Raw genomic sequence first — 23,172 nt, 5'->3', positions numbered from 1 at the left:
ATTGCCAATGAAAAAACAACAGCCAATTGCTATAGAATATTATTTGGGCTGCGAACTCCTTATGGCTAGAGACTTGTGTGCCACCAAAAAGGTTCAAAATATCGTTTGATATCTGCAACTTTGAATTAGTGCCTTTGCCACTCATATGGTCTCCTTTCCACCGGTCTGCATATAGAGCCTTATAATTGTGTTCTCTGAAAGTAGATGCTAGATACATACAAACACTCGTTGAAACATGAGTTTTGAAAGTACAAATCATGTGTGGAATCTTCAATATCTAACTCTCCTCTTGTTGGATTTTCCATATCTCCGGTAATTTCTTTTCGAATGCATTCATTTCCTGAAACTCTCGCACCACTGTTGATTAATATACTATTTGGTCTTGCTGATGCTAAAAATGTACCATACTGCTTTATTGAGTGATGATATTTTCCTCTACCACAGTCATCGAAAACTTTATCATTAAATTTCACCTGTTTTGCCTTTTTCATATGTTCCAAAGGATCACTCATCGTTAAAATTTCTATAGCTTCTGAATTTGTGAACTCTCTCTTAAAAACAATGCTTGTAACATCCCGACATGGTGAGTCCTTTGTTTATTGCCAAAAATACCAAGTTTTTATTCTCCCTTGGCTTCATGTTACCATACTTCAGGGGTAAGAAATGATCAATTAGCACACCCACCAATCTTATTGCATACAGATTCTGAGGCTCCTCCTCCAGGCACTGAAATGCTTTGTCTATGCTAGATTTTCAAGAACATCAAGCAACCAGGATAGTGAAAATGGAAGGTTTGGTGATATATCACCCTTCCTAGCACTTTCCTCATTCTTCATTTTGCCACACATATAAATAGAACCAAGTGATGATGAAATCTCACTTCTCCCTGAATTGGTTAAACCTGATTCTCCAATCTGATTTTCCAGGAACTAGAAAGCACCAATCCAAACTGTGCAAGAGAATGATATCCATGGGCATACGTACATACAGCTCTAAGTTGCAAACTGAAGGAAATACCCCATTAGTATCAGGAATTTTGTCAGAATTTATAAATCTGCTTACAATGAGAAGCTACTATAGAAAGCCCTGAAGTTTCCTCGGGAACTCTGAAAATAGGTTTCTCTCTAAACAAAATCCAAGAAACATTCAAATTACAATCTACCTAAAAGGTAGATAGCTTGTACGAACGTTCTTTATTGGTACATTTTCCATAAGAATTCAGATGCAAATTCTCTTCTGTAGTTTTTTCTTTTTTCTCTTTTTTTTATCAAAAGAACCATGGTAATTGAATAACAGCATATTATCAGTACTGCAGCCAAACTTATGAACATTACTAACTTCTTCCAAAATTGCAAAAGGCTTGCCCAATGCTTCTGGATCTGCCTCCATATTTACTACAGTTAAGACATGACTTTTAAATGAAGCCTGTTGTTCAGCAATATATAAATTTCTCTTTAAGCCATCAATCAAAACGCCCTTCTTCCTCAAAATATTCTTTAAGATAAAAAATGGAAGCAAAAATTTTAAGCTCCATCAGAAACAACAAATCTTCCTTTAGGCCTTGGAACAATTTCCCAAACATCATTCTTAATATTGGATTGGTATTCTTCCAAAATACCATCTTTCCAAGCTTTATGTTCAATAGCGTCTAAAACATTGGTTGGTTCTGATTTAGATAAATCACTTATGTTTCCTATCTAATTAGAAAATCTTTTGGGTCTTTTGCTTTCTCTAAAGGTTCCAGATGGTGCAACGAAGTCTTGGGCTTCCTCTGTAGTCTTAATGGCCCAAAGTGGTCTTTTCTTTGGATTTCGAGTTTCCTCAACATTAAGATTTTAAATTTCATCTTTAATTTCTTCAATGTTCTCCCCTTGAAACTCAGATTCATGATTTTCTTCAGAACTAGGTAAGGGATAGGGATCTTCAGAACTTAGGGCTCTTTTGAGTGCTAAATCTTCTTCAAAAATTACATCCCTACTAAGTTCAATATTTTTCTGACCAGGGATGAAAATCCTATATGCTTTAAATGTTTCACTATCCCCGACAAAAATACCTTTCCTCCAACAGGGTTCTAACTTAGTTCTCATTTCTTTTGGAACATGTATATATACTAGGCATCCAAATATCCCAAGATGACTTATATTAGATTTAACCTTAGTAAAGACTTCCTTAGGAGTTTTATATCTAAGGTGGGAGTGAGGACTTCTATTTTGAATATAAACAGCAGTACAAGAGGCTTCTGCCCAAAGATAATATTCTAAATTTTGATCAAATATCATAGCTCTTGTTGCTTCTATAATTGTTCTATTATTCCTTTCTGCTACCCCATTTTGTTGTGGGTTATAAGGAACAATACACTCCCTCTTAATTTCCGCTTCTTTACAAAACTCTTTCAACAAATCTGAAGTATATTCCTCTCCATTATCAATCGTAAGAGTTTTAATTTTGTGGCCTGATAAGTTTTCAATTAAGGTTTTGAATTCTTTAAATCTCTTAAGGATTTCTTCTGATTCTTAACATTTTAAAAAGTAAATCCAAGTTTTCCTAGAGAAGTCATCTATCAAAGGTATATAGTACCAGAATCCTCCAAGAGAAGGAACAGACATGGGTCCACATAAATCTAAGTAGACTAATTCCAAAACATTGTTAGTTTTTCTAGAACTATCATGAAATGGACTTTTGGTGTTCTTACCCAGAGTGCATCCTTTGCATATGCTTGAATGATCTTTATTTAACTTACGTAAACTAGTAATCATCTTCTCCATAGTTGATAAGGCTTTGAAATTTAGATGTCCTAACCTTTTGTGCCATATTTCGTTTATATCAGCAAATTTATGAATTAGAGCTTGAATAGGTTGACTAGGTTCTGTTATGATGATGATATTGAAGAAGCTAATTATGTTGTCAACCATATTTAACTTTCTCAACCTAGTCCTCTGCCTAAATCTTAAACTTCATTTGAACCAAAACTTTGTATTGACCGTGTGTTGGCATAACTAATCTAACAAGTTGTTGATGAGAAGAAGAATTTATAGATTGTGTGATAATTAGTTATACTATTTGTCATTGATGTCAAACTGATAGGCGTATTATTTTAACTTGTTACCATATCATTAGAATTATTCTATACAAGGAGCTAGTTAATAAAATGTCACATAGGTATGGTAGTTAGATACATACCCCGAATATTTAGTTTTTCTAGAGCTATCATGAAATGGATTTTTGGTGTTCTTATCCAGAGCGCATCCTTTGCATATGCTTGAATGATCTTTATTTAACTAAGGTAAACCAGTAACCATCTTCTCCCTAGTTGATAAGGCTTCGAGATTTAGATGTCCTAACCTTCTGTGCCATATTTTGTTTATATCAGCACCTTCATGAATTAAGGCTTGAATAGGTTGACTAGGTTCTGTATTTAATTCATACAAGAATCCCTTTCTCTGACCAATCAACTTTGATTTCTTAAGTTAAGAGTTCTTAGACTAGGTCATTACTTTACTATCCATGAATGCAACATTATATCCATCATCTTCAAGTGTTGTAACAGAGATTAGATTGCTCTTTATTCCTGGTACATAGAGTACTCTTTTGAGATGTAGAGAAATACCTGACTTTAGTTTCAAGGTGCAATTCCCAATTCCTTTGACTGAATGGGAGGAATTATCACCAATGGCAACTTCGCCATCAACTTCTTCTAATATTAAATCTAATACTTCTTTGTATCATGTAATGTGTCGAGATGATCCACTATCAATTACCCATGCTTTGCTTGATACTTCATTTGATAGTGCAGAGTACAATACACGATTCTCAGGATCATAGTTATCTTCTTTCCTTGTAACGTTTGTACAATTGACTTGCTGCTTTGTATTCTTAGGGCAATTAGATCTATAGTGTCCAAATTTTTCACATTTGAAGCATTTTATTTTGGACAAATCTTTCTTAGGTTTGTCATTTCTTTGATTACCCTTCTTCTTCTTGAAGTGTTTCTTCTTACCTTTATAGGAATTTGTGTTGAGAACATGAAGTTCTTCATCGTCAGTTTTCAATTTTCTTCCTTTCTTAAATTTCCTAGATTCTTCTTGAAGGCAATCTCCTTTAAGTCTATTGAAGTCTGGGAGATTGTCTCTAGCACTTACTCGTGAGAATGTTTCCCGTGAGTTTGGTAACCCATCTATAGCCATAAGTGTTAGCTCTTTGTCTTCAATTATAGTCCCTATACTTGCAAGTTCATCTCTTAAACTAGCCACCCTTCGGAAGTATGAATTCATAGATTCTCTCTTCTTTATCTATATATGATTTAGTTGCCTCTTTAGTGCAAGGGTTCTAGTTGCATTATTAACCTCATATGCATTCAATAATGCATTCATCAAATTAAATGTTGTCTGATGTTTCATTAGCATAAGTACTATTTCATTTTTGACCCCATCTAATATGATTTGCAAGGCTTTCCTATTTCCTTTAATACATATAGTTTTATGAGGATCAGCATCAGGTCACTTGGATTCTTTATCAACAAACTATATTACATCATTGTCTTCAAGAATCATCATAATTCTAAATTTCCAAGCAACGAAGTGTTCTTTTCCATCAAACCTATCTTCAAGTCTAATTGTGCTAGCCATTAAAGGTAGAAGGAGTTGCTAGATGTTTTAAATCTGATTGTCAATTTCCAGAGCCTAGGTTCGACTACTAGAACTCTGATACCATGTAAAGTTTCTGCAAATTCTACTATAAATCAGACTTAGATAATACCTTTTTACTATTACTGAAGATGGTCTTGAATGTATAGACTTGTTTATGAAGTGTAACCAATAATGTAATAAATATTCTTGAAATATTCTTCTCTCTACAACAAACTGTACAAGGCAGTAATGTAGAGCATCAGACTTAATTGTATCTTATTTGTCCTCTAACCTCATCCTTACCTCTCTTTATATTGCACTCAAGAGGCATATCCTTAGAAAGGACAAGTCTCCTCCCAAGTCGGCCCAATATAATTAGTGAATATATTTGCCAAGATCAGTGTCTTCAAGGAAATATATTAGTTAGTAAAGATACTAACTAAAACTATGCATAAAAACATTATAATATCTTCCCGAGATAGATGTCGTTTAGGTTAGATTAAATAAGAGGCCAATCCCTTTAAAGGAACTTCATGCTTTATTAGAAGTGTACGATCTATTCAATCAGATTAGTATGAGATAGAAGTTACAGAATTAACAAGAGAGGGAGTAGATAGAAAATATGCTTCAGACAAACTTTTGATGATTTTGGTTGTATTGATTTAGAGGGAGTAGACCATGTTGAGATTGGTTCTCTAGTGATAAGAAACTATAGCAATTAAAGGACTATGATTCATGGGATAAAATTTCATGTATGTGAGTTGGAAGGCCTTATGCTATCAGGATACCTATTGAACTAGGGAAGCATTACATGGCTTGCTGCTAGGAGGTTAGAATGATGATAATAGATTCAGAGGGAGTCTGACAGTTCATTGGAGAGAACCTTGTAATAAGAGGTCAAAAAAGTTGATATCAAACTCAAAGTGAATTTTGACACTTTATTAGTAACCTTGACTAGAAGGTCAAAATATTAGTGTTTCTTCGTGAAGAAGAATTTCCAAGTGCAATCCTTTGTATTATATTCCTGTCTTTGAGAGATAAGATTGAGGTGAAAACCCTATGCTCCACGAAGTTTTCGCGACGGGGACGTTTTAGGGGATGGGAACGTGTTTCCAGTACGGGTGTGGATCGAAGCCAAAATTTAGGGGAGGGGACCTTAGGGGATGGCGATTAAAAACACAGGGGATTTTTTTACATATAGAGACAGAATTCAAATATGCATATCATAACATTGATAAACCATTCACCATAGACATTTTAGAAGATCAATACATGGAATATTATCAAATGGCAAATAGTAAGTACTTCCATTATAAAAATATCACATACATATATAGCAAAAATCAAAATGCCTAAAGGCTCCAAGTATCATGCTGAAATCAGAATGAAATAAAGAGAAGTCCAACTAAAATAGTTTGTGAATACTAAACGCAATCAAATCTTTCCTCACTGTTGCTACTGCTCTTATGTTTTTTTCTTCCTCTTAGCAAGTATGTCAAATGTAAAGATGATTAGAAGAAGAAGTGTGTTAATGGACCAAATATGGGTTGCATATTTTGATTATGTCTTTAAGAGGACTAGGGGTCGTGCAGACAGTAAAACTTAGAAAAAAAATGATTTTTTGGGGGCATTTTGCCTTTACCAGATAATTTGGAAAAAAGAGGACGGCCAGCAGTTTCGGGGATGGATAGGGAACATCAAAACCGTCCTCGGTACTGCTGGCCATCCCCAAGTTTCTTACACAAAAAAATTGGTTGTTTCAGGGACATTTCCGAATTTGCCAAAAAGGAGACGATTCAAGGGACGGCCAAAATCCGTCCCCGCATCCCTGTTTTGTCCCAGTATGGGTACGACCCCAAAACCATAGGGGACGCATCCCCATGGAACATAGTGAAAACCTTATTCTCTGATATGTTCATGGTGGATATCATGACAAAACCACATGACAGTATCTGTGGTGACTTCATGTGAGCTTTTGATGTCATGCATATATGAGCCTATTCCCTATGTACATCATGAGGAAGTGATGACTTCTAAATGATTATCACTTGTATTTGCAAAAGTTATAGAAAGGTGACGATCTTACAATAACTTATATCACAATATACATTTTTTAGTAAATGTTGAAATAGATCATGAAAGGCTTTATCTTGTAAATCAACAACTAAGTGTTAGATGTCATTAAATTTACTGTCTATAAGTTGTTTGTATAGATATATGATAGGCATTTGGTGAATATCTTGCCTTGATATTTTGATAGGCCATTAACGCATTGAGTACTTGGTGAATATCATTTAGTTGACATTCTAATGGGCCATTACTCAGAGTACTTGGTGAATATCATTTGATTAACGTTTTGATAGGCCAATACTCATGTTACCTAATATGATATCAAAAGAGTATTTGGTGAATATCATGTGCTGATATTCCGATAGGCCAATACCCATATGATATTATATAATAGAACTCTTCATATCAAAGACTTCCTTGATGTGATTTCCTAATATTACCAATGGTGTAATATTTATCATATGTTTATCCTTCCCAGCTAAGAGGCAGTGTTAATGTTTTATAGCTTTAGTTGGATAAACCTATGAATAATTATGTATGAGATATAATGTTTGTGTGTACATATATATTTGTTATTATATTAATTATCTAATTAATGAATAGACGTGCCCCTTGAAGGGACATGTCTCTTTATAGGCTTATTCTCAATATAAATAGTGAGAGATTGTTGTCTTTGAAAATACATATAAAATCACAAACAAATATTATTTCATCTGCAAAAATCATTTAAAATTTAACAATGACAAAGGAGGAGATTGATGGAATATTGTCATTGATGTCAAAGACAAAGACATAACCAGGAGATGCATATGTAGTTGAATATATATAATTGATATAATATTTATTTCATTATTAATATAAATATATATACATAAGATAAGATAAGATAATAATATTAATGTCCACGAGAAACCAACAAAGTTTATGGGACTGCGAATACAAACAGAAGAGCCAGCCAAGCAGAAGCACCAAACGGTGACTAAGAAGAAACAAAAGCAAGAAACAAAACAAGAAACAAGACAAGGTAAGGAACTAAGGGTCCTTCCTTGTCACAAAGAAATCAGTAATAGAGGGGTAAACCCATGGATGGTTCATAGTCTTAGAATGCCATGTAAAGCCACTATAGGATTGTCGTTGTCTAGAGAGACTGGTGCAATGTCTAACCGATCTAGAATGAGAAGTACTGGAAGGCCTTTTCAAACCCTGTGGAGGAGACAAGGGAAAGAAAAACGCTGTAATGAGCTGATCTGAAGTATGCCTCTGAGGTAAAAAAGACTGCAAGGTAATCCCACGAAGGTGGGTGGCCTCCTAAAGATAAAGTGCAAGACACATCTAATCAACATAGTTGAAGAACATCGAAAGAGAAAAACAGTCTCTGAAAAGGCAGTAAAATCTCCCTCTGATCTCATAGTAAAGAGGACATTGAAAAAAGAAGTGGATCTCAGTCTCAAACTCTACAAAGTACACAGCTGACAAACCCGATCAGCCCAATTCATATGGTAATCGATCTGGGCCCTGAGGAGGTGAGAACAGACTCTGAATGAGCCTTAAGAAAACCGTAAGGCATGATTCTAGCGCTGATAGAGATAAGCAGGGCGAACAATAATACCATCCTGAATCTCAAGAAAATGGTCAGCATAGAAGGCCATCCTCGGTCGTAGACCTCCTGGGGGACTCATCCAGGTAGTGGTAATGTAATGTCTATAAATATCCTATCTAACATGCTCATTCAATTCCTGACATGAGAGGAGAAGATAAGCAGGAGCATCAAGTGAAAACTGGTGAGGAAAACAATCAATATCAATACCAATCGAACCTAACAAAGAGGTGGCCTGGGCATACCAACAACGAGATCTAGTAGAGGTGTCAGATCGCATAATCTCAACAAAGGAAAAGTATGCTAGATAAGAGTATCTGTGTTGGTATGCTAGATAAGAGTATCTGTGTTGGTCAACACTCGACTCAATAAAACCACGAAGCCGATGAAGAAACCAGAGCAAGTCAATAATGGCGGCAAGTTTGAGAGGATGAGCTCCAAACTCAACTAAGACAATGCTGTGAGGGGTGAGTCTGTGACATCTTATGATACGTCGTAACATCAACGTCTGAACCCGCTCAATAGAAGCCCAATCAGAAGCAATAAGAGAAAGCCCCCAAACAACCAAACCATAGAGGATTGTCAGACGAACCAAGGAGTCCAAAAGGGACAAGTTGGACAAAATATCCTGGAAATGATGCTTGATGCATTGTCTTTCTAGCAACGTCAAGGAACCCATACCCTTACTGACTCTAGATTGAATATATATATTTAAACGATATAGAAAGATGAAGATTAAAAAACTGAGACTACATATTTACATGTTGAAGAAAAGACAAAGCTTGAAAATTTTGATGTAAGCTACAGGATATAAATAATGACCTGAAATTCATATTGAGCAATAAGACTACACTCGTTAAATTCATTATAAAGGAATTACTTCGTGAGCAAATTGTCATTCACGTTTTGTTTTACCCCCTTAATGGATTCTCTCTTATAAAATAGTGAATCTAACATATTGTAGCAGTTTTATACCTTTCCCTAACTATCAGTCGCTCCGAGACTTCCCTAAATTGTCGCAGAGTTGCAATTTTCCTTAAATCCCCGATTTCCTGACAATGTGTAAAGTGTTATCGATCACTTGGTCGAAGGTTCTAGCAAGCTTAAAAACCTTGATCGCTACTTATGAGTTTAGGCTAATAAGTGAGTGAGCAATCGGTGGGTCCCAATCCTTACTGTAACTCTGCATAGGCATCTTTCCTTTCTCATGTCAATCCTTTGTTTCTTTGCTCACAGCTTTGTACGAGATTCGCACATTTCCCAAGGAGAATGATGATTCATTTAATGCACACCCTGTCAAAATCAATATATCACTTGGTAGCGAATTGTTGAATATCACTCTTTAACACCTCCAATACGCTACTTGCTCAAGCTTTCTCCTCAACATACAACCTGTAATTTGGAGTCAATAATCGAAGGTGAAGGATATAGAGACAAAAAATCGGGAATTTTATGAGAACCTGGAAAAATATAAGTGCAATGATTTGGACTCTTGGGAGCAGTTGGTTCTTTAGAGTGGTCCAATACATGCAGGAGCATTTCCTCTGCCATGCAATGTCCTAAGTTGGTAGTCGCATGTGTGAGATTTTATAACCTTGTTGAGCAGGAAATCCAAACGATCGACAGGAAGGTTGTAGCAGAAATCAATTCTGAAAGTATTATAGAGGCTTTAGGCATTCCCTACGAGAGTGTGATGGAGAGGCTTTCTATGGAAGCTTAACACAAGTATTTCAAGGCGCATGAAGAATTTTGCCTTGGCAGCGTTGCTAAAACTTGGCTCCAGTCTGAAAGGCAACATAAGTCCCAATTATCTAGTAAACTAAAGAAATCTCATTTCAAAGAACCTATTGAAAATGTAATTACTTTGTTGCATAGGGTGGTAGGAAGTCAACTCTGAGGTTTTAAATTTTGGATATGAAAGTTTATTTTAATATTTTGTGGGAAGAAAGATTACATACATTGGGTCGATCTCATGAACTATCATCTTAATAAGTAATTGAAGAAATTCGCAACCAATGGGATGTTTAATTTCACCTCTGTGTTACTGTATCTCATTGCCAACCATAGCAGCTTTAGGAAGTGTTTAACCCCACAACCAATACATTGTCTAAGCCCTATCTACAAATTGTTTCCCCAGCTCATTGTAAACAAGGGTAACCAAGATTTCGTCCTAGTGAATGATGTTTTCCTTATGGAGTTAGTCAGGGAGTTAGAAGGATGACCTAATATGAGACTATCTGCCAATTTCATCCTAGGTTTTGGTAGCATGTTCACCCAATTTAGACAATTCACTTATCTAAGAATAGAAAGATTTGAGAAAAAAAACCTTACGACTTCCTAAGTATCCCTCTAACCTTGTGTTTCTAGAAGTCTGTCGACAAATGGCTATAGAAAATGTCAAGTACTCAAGCATGGGGCAGAAGGGTTTCACCTTTCTTGTTTCCATGTCCTTCTATTCATGTAAAACCCCAATTATTTCTAAGGTATTGAGAAAGTTATGGAAGATTAACACTTACGAACTCTACCTGAAAGAACCCAATTTGACAACAAAGGCGTTGCAAAGTAAAACTTGTATGGAGCTCGGACCTACATTCACAAACCCAAATTGGAGGATTTCTGGGCAAATTGTATTGAGGAGACAGAGGTGTTCAAGACGAGCTTCACCAAACTTACCTTGCAACAAATTTGATCCTTTAGCGTCAATTTAAATGTCCCTGCAAGAGCATAAGAAGATGACATCATTGTTGACCCTGAATTTCATGAGTTGAAGGATAAAGGTGTTCCTAAGGTGGATTGGAGTGAACAACAGGTCTTTTATTTAGTAGCTCAAACCACCCATGTGATAAAAAGAACAATCAATTGGCTTGAAGGGAATTGGAGAAAGAAAGGTGCACCTATTAGTGAAGAGACATCTACTAGCCCTTCAACCTGAGGAGAAACCTTTGTCACCCCCATGGTAACTTATGTGAGCACACCTGTTAGCCCATCCAAGAGAGATGCACAAAGTGGGGGAGATGGAGAGCAACCTGGTCAAGATCGAGTTAAAGTTAAAGAGTATATGTGAACTGGTTGAAGAGAGTACTCCTGCAAAATAGAAAGAAGTTGAGGAAGATCCTAATGCAGTGGATCAACAGAACATGCAAGATAGCACCATAACATCTATAATGGAAATTCCCTCCTCTCCTACTACTACTACCCCTTGTGACTCTTTCATCCACATCTTCTGGTTCAACTAGAGTAGGTGATGTAGGTGATGCTAGATACAGTCTCACTTCCCCTATTTGGTTAACACGAGAAGTAGAAAAGAAGAGAAGGAAGGTGACTTCAAGTGTTGATGAGGTTGACATTGTTGCCTTATTTTTCAGAGTTCAAGGAAGCCTAAGAGGACTAAAGGATGTCCAAGGTTGTTGCCGATGCTAGAACTAGACACCATGTCTTGGAAATAGTTGACCCTATTAGACATACAAATGTGAATACTATCACTGAGGTCGATTACAATGTCTCTCGTGTTGATATGGGACCTACTAATTTAGAAAGTGAGGCTTATCATGCCAATTTCCATGTCAAAGTAATGACTGAGAAAGCCCAAGAGCTAAACAAGCAAAAACACGAGTTGCAAGAGCATTTGGCACAAGTTCAGGCTTACAAGGATTTTGTGACCTCTGTCATCAGCTCCATCAAGGGAGAAGCCTCTAGCTCTGCCCAAGTTCTTCGTGAAATAGAGGCTTTTGATCAATTCAAAGATGGAATTAGCAGAATGCAGACTCTAGCCAAATTGGTTAAGCAGACAGCCCAGCTGAAATTCAGTCCTCCTGGTCATATTCCACTGATTGGAACTTTCTCTGTATAAGGAATACACCAGCCATCTTAACCAAGTCCTGGATCAATACTTTCATAGTCTAGTCAACATTAAGGATGATTTCAGTTCTTTGGAGGAGGACCTAAGTGATGAGTTCGGGGAAGAGATAAACAAGCTGGAGGAAATGAAGAAACAATATGATGAGTTGTTAGCCAAAGGGATCGGGAAAGTTCAAGAGTGTGACACAGAAGTGTTCGATAGTTTAAGTAGCCTATGTGTAATCTTGAGGTCTCTTAAGCTCAAGGATACAAGGATTTTTGAAGAGATTAGAGCTGCGGGAAAGGAGTTCGCTAAGTGGAAAACCAAGCTACATATCACCATTATTCCCGATCATGATAAAATCATGACTAAGTCAGTAGGTACCAAGAGTATCGTCGGAGAGTCAGGGAAGCGGAAGAGGCAAAGGGAGATGCAAAGGTTGATGCAATAGGTGTCCAAGGCTTAGGAGTAGCAGAAGCTAGAAACTCTTGATGAGTTTTATTTTTATTAGTTTCAAAGAAACTTTGATTTCAGTTTTAAAACAACTAGGTTAAAGTAACAGTTCTTAAAAACCATTACTTTGTGATGTTTTCAACATTGGATCACTAAGATTTTTCAGGATCTTTTGGGTGAACTTTGATTGACTCATAAGAGCAACTTTAATTTCTGTTTTTACTTCATGTTTGCCCATTGGTTTGGAAAACTTTATTACAATTATCATAATGGAATTCTGCATATTTGATTTTTGAATCAGAATATGTGAATGCTTTTCATGTGAGAAGATATCCGTAGATAAAAAGTGCTAAAGCTTTCTCTATATTTATATGTGGAATGTGGGAGACTCATCTGCAAATGAGTTCATGTTGAAAATTCAATCTGTTGGAACTTCTTAGCTTTACTTTTTCTTTGAATGCTTTCAATGCCTTTGCAAGCTTTCTGGTTAAAAGTCTGCCTTATCACTTTCAAGTTAAACACAACCTCAAGAAGGTAGTTATTTAGTTTTAATCATATGAAGGTAATTGCCACCTTTGAAAATAAGTGGAGTATTAATCAATGATAGATAATTCTTGATCAATTCAACTATGGTTACATTTATCATCTTGTTTGGGCATCAGAAAATAGAGTTAGGTAATAAATCTGTAAACCAACACAAATGCAAACATAAATAAGAAGTCAATCTGCTTTGATAAAACTAAGTAATATAAGTCAAAGACAAAAATGTGATGGCGACGAGGACCGGGCAGGAACTTGAAGACTATCAAAGCAATTAACCTACAGAGGGAGTTAGTAATTAAGCGACATGAAGCAAGCAGAGAAACCAGCATCACTAACTCACATCGTGGCAGCATATATTGCATATGTTTTTGATGGAGGCCTGGGAAAATAGCGTTGAATGAAAAATCATTGACTTAAGCAAGAAGACACATAATGATGGTTTCAGCAATACATATTTATAGTCGGACAAAGAGAAAGTTCATAGTTTTTGAATCACGTGCTGAGTCATTGCTAAGTCAACACATGGAGATGGACGAAGCCCAATAGAATTGAAAGAAGACAAGCATATGAATGATAATGATATAGAGTTGACTACTGCTAAGCAGCAAAGACTCATGGTGCATATAAAACAAATCTTCCTAAATTACATAACTATGCAAAGATGCCTCTGTGGTTTAAGGATAACATACAGAAGTGGAAGGTATACTACACAGTATAAAGATTAAACAATGACTCTACATAGTAATATCAATGTTGAGTGGTGTTTACCAATCATCAAAAGGAGTATTGAACAGTTATAGTAAGGCAGCGATAAATGTGGGATTTTATTCACTAGCACACATCGATATAATCTCAATGAAGGCAAGAATAACAAAACATATAGAGCAGATAAAAATAGGGATTCAGCGATTACAATTGTATAGAAGCAGTGACGTGAAAAAGTCGTTCAAACTTGGGGATGGCATCAAGAGTATGTTATAATCTGAACAGAGCAAATCAGCGTATAGAAGGAAGTCACACAAGTCACAAATAATATAGTGGCGATAAGTAATGTGGAATTATAAGCCTTGGATCACCACCTAGGAAATTACAATGGAAGGAGATCAAAACTAGGAAAACATTAATGTTAGTGCTGTCAGAAGGCAACAATGAGGATAAGATACGGACTAGATTATATAATATAATCTATCTATTGCAAATGTCTGTGCATGTGTCAACAGGCTGAGAAAAAGGACGTTTGATACAAACCAATAAAGGGGCATTTAAGAAAGATGAATTTAAAAAAGGATTTTAATAATGATAACATTAGACAAGCCCGTCAAGATCAAGCTTATACAATAAAAGGAAATTAATTAAGAAGAGGTATGATACTTGTTAGAAGCGTCTCTTTACAAAGAGGCGTGATGTTTCTTTCAATAAAGAGGATATAAATAAAGAAAGAATGATGGACAAATAAATGTGAGAAATTTGATGAAGAGAGCAATGAGTAGGAGTGTGCAATAAAGAAGGGTGGTGATGTATGAAATAAATGAAGGTATTAAAAGTGGATGAATAGAGAGATAGCATGTAAAGCTGAGATAAAAGTATATATGATTAAAAAGTATGAAGGCATGTAAAGCAGAGATAAAAAGTATATATATGATTGAAAAGTATGAAGGCATAGAATTGTATACTGTGTAATTACAAGTAACATTATACGAATTGAGTACGGATATAAAAGATATAAATATGCAGATATAAATGAGATGTATATGCAGATATGGAAGAACATACAGATGCAAATCAAAAGGGGATATGCAGACTTGAAGCACAGGTACAAAAGAGATGTATAAAAAAACAAAGTGATTAAATTGTCCATCGTCAGTTGAGCTAGCAACATTAAGAAGGTGGAAAGCAGTTTGTGTGCAGTGGGTTGGTGCTCACGAAGACAAGCAGTGGGAGTTGGTGCTTCCAATAGGTTGGTGTCTATGAAGTGTGGGAGTTGGTGCTTCCAATGAGTTGGTGCTCATAAAGCATAGAGGTTGCAGCCTCTAGTAGGTCAGTGCCTACAAATCATTGTAAAAGAGCAAGTTTATATAAAAAGCATTTATTTGTTGTGGTTTCCTCCCACATTGGGTTTCCACTTAAACATTGTGTCATTGTGTACATGTGCATAATTGTCTATTTCAGTTATTGATTCTATTGTGTGGATTAGAGTTTAAGAGTCACGCTGCCTCTCAGTTTGATTGTGTGCTCTTCAACCCTAAGCACATCTACTTCACACAATATTCTACTTTGATGTATATGGTTCTTTTTTATGGTCAGGAAATTGGGATATGGCCAGAAGGCCTAAAGATCAAACAGAGCGGTAAAGAGGGAGACTCAATGCCATTCCAATTATGGACTTTAATTTGGGAGTCCAGGTTTGCAGACTCAAATTATGTTCATTTGGAGGGATCATTTGTGAAAACTATTTACAGGATGTACAATCATCTTTGTGATGATAATTGGGAGACTGGTATGTCCACATGGACTTCACCATGATATGTGCTTTTGGTTTTGAAGAAGCACCATTTAAACTGCCCAAGACAATCCCTAACAAAATAGCATATCTGGAAATTGTTAGGCAGTTGGAGTATTCAAGCTTCATGAATCTAGCTGCATACCACAAACAATTGTTTATGCCAGAAAAGTTGAATTTGGACATTTTCCTATTGTTTTAGCCAAAGCATACAACCTTGTCAGGGAGTGCAGTTTAACTTGAAGGTGGCTAATCCAAGGTAAGGGTATGACCTTGAAAGTTACATTAATTATGCATAGAAGAAGCAGAAACTCGATGGGTATTTGCATATCCCTTTCCCTGTAGAGAATATATTTAAAAATCTAGAGGATAAAGAGGCCAAGGAAGGAGTTTAAAAGTATAACAGAGAGAATGAGCAGAGGATGAGGGATATGCAAGACATAGAATACATATCATTTGCTATGGAGTCCTCTAGTGAAAATGAAGGACAGTTATGGTTTGAGCCTAAGAAGCAGGGTCCTTATTTTGGGGTGTGGGTTCACCCAGGTCCTTGCTGGAGCAAACCCGGGTGAACCCACAACAAACCTGGGAGCAACTGGGGCAGTAGGGTCCAAAATATGAAATAAAACAACTTTAAAGAGTGTTTTTGATTTTTGTTTTTTTATGTACCTCTAAAAGGAACCTAATAAAAAACATTTCACTCATATAATCTCTCATGTTGAGGAGGATGATGATATAGTAGCCTCTGGGACTAGTGGAACCAGTTTGGGTTCCAATGACGAGGATCTAGATATAGTTGCAGCCGGAGATAAAGCTATCGATCCCTCATTTTTTGATGATCCATTTGACCCTTGAACGGCATTTGATACTATGATGATTGATAAACTACTAAACACTTGTCATCTATCATTATGTTTCAAATTTTATAATTTAATGAACTAGTCTATGTTTTGCAATTTAGTAATTCAATGTACGATTTTCTTTAATCATGAAGATAGATGAATGAGCGAGTATTTAATGTTTATCGTTGACATTTGGCATTGATCAATGATCAAGCAACAATTATTCATACTGTGAAATGACTTTGTTTTGCAACTATGCATGTTTCTCTTGTGTGTGTGTGTGTGTGTAGACACTCACGGACCCACCCACAAACCCAAATGGGAAAAAAAATTGCCCAAACCCACGAACCTGAACCTCGAGCCCAAATCCGTCCCTGAACCCAAATCGGCAACTTAGGTTTGAGTAGATCTCCAAGATGGTAATAGATGAGTCTGTGGATTTCCCTAATAGAGGAGCACAAGTGACCAAGGATATTAATGTTGGCAGTGATGTTAGGCTTCAACCTATGAATCATTTGTATCTGATGACTAACTCATAAAATCAGATGAGTTCAAAGCTTTTCTTTATAATTTCAAAAGCAAGAAATTAAGGGATTCAATCCCCACTATTACCCTGGAAAATGAACAACAATTGTTGAACAGATTAAAAATGGATATTGATCTAGAAGTTACAACTATGACACCTGAGAGGGGAACAGTTGCTGTAAGAGGCGGGAACAGGATCATTGATATAGAGAAAGCATTTCACCATATGATGATGCTCAAGGTGGGAGAAGTTGATTCAATTGTTATTAATATTTCCAAGCTAGCCCAAATGAAACTGTTGGTGAAGGAAAGGAACACTTTTAAAATGCAAAATGAAAGACTGTTGTTGGAGAATGCTTCATTAAGAGATAGAAACATGAGGATTACCTCTGGAGAAGATGTATAGTTCAAACATAGGTGTGAAAATTCACAGGATAAGCATCAACAGCTATTGATCAAAATGCAAGATAACAAATTTGAAACAGTATCTACTTTACTTCACAAAAGGTTTTCAAATCTAATGGAATGGCTTGCAGTTTTTGGATTTCTCATCATAAGAATTTTGTGGCCATCTTGGAGCATCGAAGAACAAATTTGATGTACAGTTGCATGATATGTCTTAATAAAAATTCTGATACTGACTCCATTTCTCTTGCTGAAAAGATGATTGCCAAGCACAACAAGTACTTTGAGGCCCTAGAACCAGACTATGAAGGATTTGAGAGCACAGTAAAAATGGGACTACCTGCGCTATGTGCCAAAGATGGAACTTTGAAGGATCAAGGCAGTTGGCTAGAAGGATGCAACCATATAATACAGAACCCTTTGGACACAGTGATGAATGATGGGTTGTCCCTTGAGGGAGGTCATCAAATATGGAGAAAATTATTCAGATCAAGTTTGAGGTGAGGAACACAGTTCATCATGCAGAAACCCATGAGGATAAGAAGTATAAAGAGCATTTCTTGCAGGTTTATTCATGGCTAGATGAAGATTAATTCCATGTTCATTTCGAATGTTTATGTTAATCTTGCGAGTTACTCTTTCAAGGTGGATTGATGAGGAGGCATGTCCTCTCAAGATTTTCATATATAATGAACTTCAATTGTAATGTTTTAGGATAATCAACAAGACATCTTATTTTTTTAAGCAGCAAAACACTTTTATCAATTTAAAAGTAATACCAATCAGTATTTCTTCTTTTCAAATGTACAATGGAAAATTCTTTCTCTAGATCAGTTATCTATGATTTCCATTTCAAGTAAATGAATGCTATCTTAAATCCTCTTATGAAAAAATTGTATATTGTCACAGCAGTTTGAGCATCACCATTCATTTGAGAAGTGGCTGTCCACATACTTCATAATTGGTCTTTGCTAGTAAAAGATAAGTTCAATTGAACTGATTGTGGTGGTAGATAACAATCAAATAGTTTGAGGGTTAGACTAGCCAACAAATTCATCCAAGTGGTGAGTTTAAAAATTGTCTCACGCATACCGATCAAAAAAAAATATTGTCTCATGCATATGGTCCAGGAGGGGGACATTGTAGTCCAAAAGAAAATTAGGCACTAGTCAATTGTATAATTTTATTCAAACCATAACCAAAATGCAGTAGGAGAATCAAAAAGTGTAGATAGAAGTGAGAGTAGAGATCAGTTAGACAAAATTAGCAGTAAAAGGAAGCAAGATGTTAAAAGGAGTCAAGTAGCTAATGAACAAATCAGTCTATTCACAGAACATATGCTATTCTGAGATAGGCAGTACAGGTAAGATACAAGTAGGAGGATATAATCTTCTATAAAAAGCATCAACTAGGACATCCAGTTGGAGAATAGATGTACCCGCCTAGGTTCTACAAAGCCTAAAGTGTAGGAGAAAATTTTACCACAATTTGCTTAATCTAGTTTTGGCCAGGTTAGTAGGAAGGTTCGAACATAGAAATTGGTTAGACTTAGAACTTTCCCACATGTTGATTTGGGAACCAACACAGTCCTTATCTCTCGGATAAGTAAGTTGTAGAATTTTTATGCTTAATTGCACTGTTTATTGATTATTGGTATTTGCTTAGCCCTTGTTGTATGTTGTTGTCTGTAATCTTATGGGCAAGTACATGAACACTGGACGTGTACAGTATGTAGTTCCTACCCATCTTTCTTGATGAAACTTATATTGTACTCTCATTAGACGCTGTGATGTTCAAATGGTCATGTATTGGATGTGATAAATCCCTCATGGAAAGCAATGTATTTCAGCTATGTACAGGATGTGTCATTAACTAGATTAATTGTTAAGGATTAAATTTGTATGAGAGTAATCTTACCATATGTAGTGGATGTATAAACTGGACATTTATGTATTTGAGATTTAAATGGATATACAAATAGAATGAATGAAGTTTATTGTTCTTGATTTTGTATCTTACGATGTATCTAGATTATTAAACATGATGTAGAGTTATTGCTTTAGTAGAAATATTAGGAGACCCTATGAGGACTAGCAATTTAATGATTAATTCTGCATTCATGTTCTATAAGCATTGTCTATAATGAAGATGTGATCCTAACTTCCATGTTGTATGCATGTTATGGTAAAATGCACTTGTCGATTTAAGTTATGTATTCATGTTCAATGAATTGTTTTAGTTAAGCAAGATAATATTTATACCATCTACATGGTTAATAGTGTTGTCATTCTAGGTCCCTTAGAGGGGGCATTACAAACTAGGTGCAAGGTGTCAACATCTTCCATTGGAGTTACAATTGCCTTTTTAGGCTATTGTGGTGGTCTCTTCCCATTGGTTGTATTTGTAACTTCTCCCTACTCTCATTTTTAAAATATACTCACTTGTAGCAAATCTTATTATTGCATTGTAATTGCATTCTGCAAATTTTGCTCTTGCATTCTCCTACTGCTATTTTAATTCTTTAGCATTTGTAGTTCTCTCTGGCTAACTCGCTGTTGTTATTTTGATCTTCTATCATTTACATTCACAATTTTATTTCAATTTATTTATTCTGGGTTATTCATCTTTTCAGATTCTAACACATGTCAGCAATTTTTTGTTGAGACCAGCTAAATAAATCAAGTTGTACCAAGTTCCAATGAGCTCTGAACATTAATTGAGTTATGTCAATCCATTCTTATGTCTAGCATATGTAGACTCATATTAAGTAAGTGAAACTCGCAGCTCACCAACCAATTATGCTTAATAGCTATTAAGAGGCATGTGTTCAAACTCATCTTCAAATTCTGGTCTGGTACCAATAACATAGTCCAAGTTGAAAAATAAATCAGTAATTCTTATAAAGCTCTTACCTCATAAATAAAACACAAATGTCCCTAACTTGTACGCATGGGGTGGCATCTTTCAATAAGACTGCTCGAATAACAGAATAAATATTACAGATTTGTAATGTACATGTCCATGATATTTATGTTGATTGCCCATGTTTTCTTGGTGGAAATCAAGTTAAGAGAATGGGTTCATTCATTTATGGTGCAGAGGGTTATATGATATTAACATTGTACTGATCAGACTCGTGGCTCAAACACTAGCCATGTTCAGTTAGAGCTTGCCTATCTAGAGACTCTCCAGCAGGGGTTTCAAGTGGCTCCAGGGCTAGGACTAAACCTAAAGAAGAAATCACCCCGGCCCGGCAAACAGGAGAACCTTAATAGTCACACCTCTGTGAATCCGGCAAGAGGGTTTCGCTTAAACAATTGGGCACCGACTCAACAGCTAACAACCGGTGCTACAGAATACTCACACCTTCAGATTAGCAATAACAACCTGACTTCTGTATACAAATTGAAACTCGTCCTTTTAATCTAGCAACCTAATGGGTGCTTGTTAATTTATGAATAGACGACTGCTGATACAAACTGTTATGTCTTTTAATTTACAAATTAATTGCCCGATCAAAAGCGATTGAACAATGATCAAACTTATGGTGTTCCTAGATCACACCACTAGAGCTCATTGTCAAAAGCGTGTCATTAAAAAACGCATCGCTGGTTAAAAGGGCATGTTAAATTAAGGAGATAGACAATGTCATATGCATACAAAACTAAAATAAGAGAGTTAAATAAGGAAAGGTTCCACGAGACTCAAAATAACGTTGAGAAAATATTTTATCATGGTCAACAAATTGTATGGTTGAATATAAGGCGTTTAACATTATCGTTCAATTATATGCTGTTAGCTGACAATACACGAATCAGAAGAGTAAAAATGCTGACCTGATTCTGCAGCGTAGTTGGGAACGAAGGGATCGCCAACAATGTTAATGCATTTTAAACAGGAAATAACGGTGAAAGGCATAAAAGGAACCCCAATAAGCCATTGAAGACCAGGCTCTTTCCGTGCTTTTATAAGATCAGTGCACAGAATTCTCAGGACTCTCTTCTCCATTTTTCGTCTCCCGTCTTTTTCCGTTTTTCCTTAACGAGTTTAGTACTGAATTGTAGTGGACATTGCTGCAATGAAAATTACGAGAGAATTCAAACTATTGAGCAGGTAGGGAAGACCCCAATTTAAAGATTTTAGAGCTTCTTTAGAAATTAAGAGTATGGAACCCCGATTTGGAGATTTTAGAACATAGTTTGAAGAAATTACAGAGTATGTATTTGAAATTGACGTCGCCGGCAAGCCGTTTAATTTTAATTCTGTATTTATTTGACAAAAATAGTTGTGGGGGCAAGGGTAGAATAACAGAGGCCGGAAATGGAAAATTTACACATTTTTTATTTGAGTTTTAGGTTTTGTTACAGCATTGAATGATGCAAGGTATTGGTTGCTAAAATTATAGTAGGGAAAGAAAAAAATTATGAAATTGTGAAAAAAAATTAAAGTTTTCATTTTGTTTAAATTCTTTTAGTTGAATTAAGATGAAATTTATTGAGTTTTTTTTTATATTAAAGTAGTCTAAAATAAGGGGGTTGATTATGTAGAAGAAAACAATGGATAAATCATTCACAGTAGATAATAGTAACTAAACTAACAGTACACTTACATGCTCATCATTTAAAATAAAAAATACATTCCCCCATAACTTGTACAGCCAAAACAAGTTCATATATAACATAGTAGCAAAATTACTAGCCAGCAGAGTATTGTTCATTTGAATAACCTTTAAAAGTTATTAAAGTTTATATAAGGGTCATCAATGGTGCAGTCCAAAGAGTAATCAACTCAAACAATCCAACAAAACCATAGCATAATAGTTAAAACAAAAAAATGACAAGGCTTAAACTTTAGCCTTCTCCTTTCCTTTTTTTTCCAGCAAGACTTTAGTCCAATCAAAAAGCTTCTTAAGGCCTCCAAGTCGAGACCCTCTTCCTCTTCCTCCCAGTGGAGCATGGTAGTTGTTGTGTGAGTCACTTTGACAACAAACCAACCAGAAAACCATAAAGCTTCTTAAGGCCTCCAAGTCGAGACCTCGTCCTCTTCCTCTCGGTGAAGCAACTGGAGCATGGTAGTTGTTGTGTGAGTCACTTTGACAACAAACCTAGCCAATGTATTGAAGCTATCATCCAGAGTAGATGAACCTTGACAGCTTCATTCTCCTTTTTGGTAACTCTCATTATCTCGCTCAGCTCCTAGTAGTCAACACCTTTCCCTTTAGGTATCATCATCTCATGAACCTACAGCAGATTGGGGTTAGCAGAAACCATATCATTTTCTTTCTTCTCAATCCTTAAAGGGGAGATGGTGGTCATTGAGGAGGTATGCTTGACAGTATGAGTAGGGGGATTGGCAGTGGAGGTGACGTCAAAGCTATTCATGGTGAAACTAGCAGACACATGTGTAGAGTCACGTCTTGCCTCCTTCATATTTTTGTCTTTACCCACCTCCAAGTTAAAGATCTCCTCCTTTGTCTCCTCGTTATTCTCATCCTCCTCCTTATTGACATAATTATTCCTCGTTGCCTTCTCCTTTCTTCTCGACTTCCTCTTCTCACTAGTTGTTGACCTCGACTAATCCTCACTAGAACTCATCTACCTATTAGTCATTTATTTTTGTCTTGCATGAGTCTTGGATAGTGTACCCGACCTCCTACCACCATCATTCTTCTCTTCAAAGTCAACCAAATTAATTTCAACAAAGCACTTTGTTTTAGGTTTTTTTAGCAGTACATTGGACCCATATAAATTTTTCTTGTATTTTTTAGAATTTCT

The 23,172-nt window shown here is 36.0% G+C and overlaps 1 protein-coding gene across 2 annotated transcripts in view; it reads right to left on the bottom strand.

Moving 5' to 3' along the window:
- The window catches only part of LOC149569479 (Peptidase C78, ubiquitin fold modifier-specific peptidase 1/ 2), a 291,457-nt gene extending 269,684 nt beyond the window's left edge, over positions 1–21,773 (bottom strand). The window contains exons 1-2 of one of the 2 annotated variants that reach the window (XM_089822179.1): positions 21,611–21,773; positions 21,235–21,471 (exon numbers count right to left, since the gene is read on the bottom strand). In XM_089822179.1, coding sequence (XP_089678305.1) covers positions 21,235–21,406 — 172 coding nt within the window. In that variant the 5' untranslated portion in view covers positions 21,407–21,471; positions 21,611–21,773. Of the gene's footprint in view, positions 1–21,234; positions 21,558–21,610 lie in introns of those variants that run through there. The other variant, XM_089822178.1, reaches the window with a different exon arrangement.
- Positions 21,774–23,172: the final 1,399 nt, after the last annotated feature.

Source organism: Cupressus sempervirens, chromosome 3 (assembly GCF_028749045.1).
Source record: "Cupressus sempervirens isolate cs-2001-9-10 chromosome 3, ASM2874904v1, whole genome shotgun sequence".
Taxonomy (NCBI): domain Eukaryota; kingdom Viridiplantae; phylum Streptophyta; class Pinopsida; order Cupressales; family Cupressaceae; genus Cupressus; species Cupressus sempervirens.
This window is presented reverse-complemented; position numbering and strand designations above follow the sequence as displayed.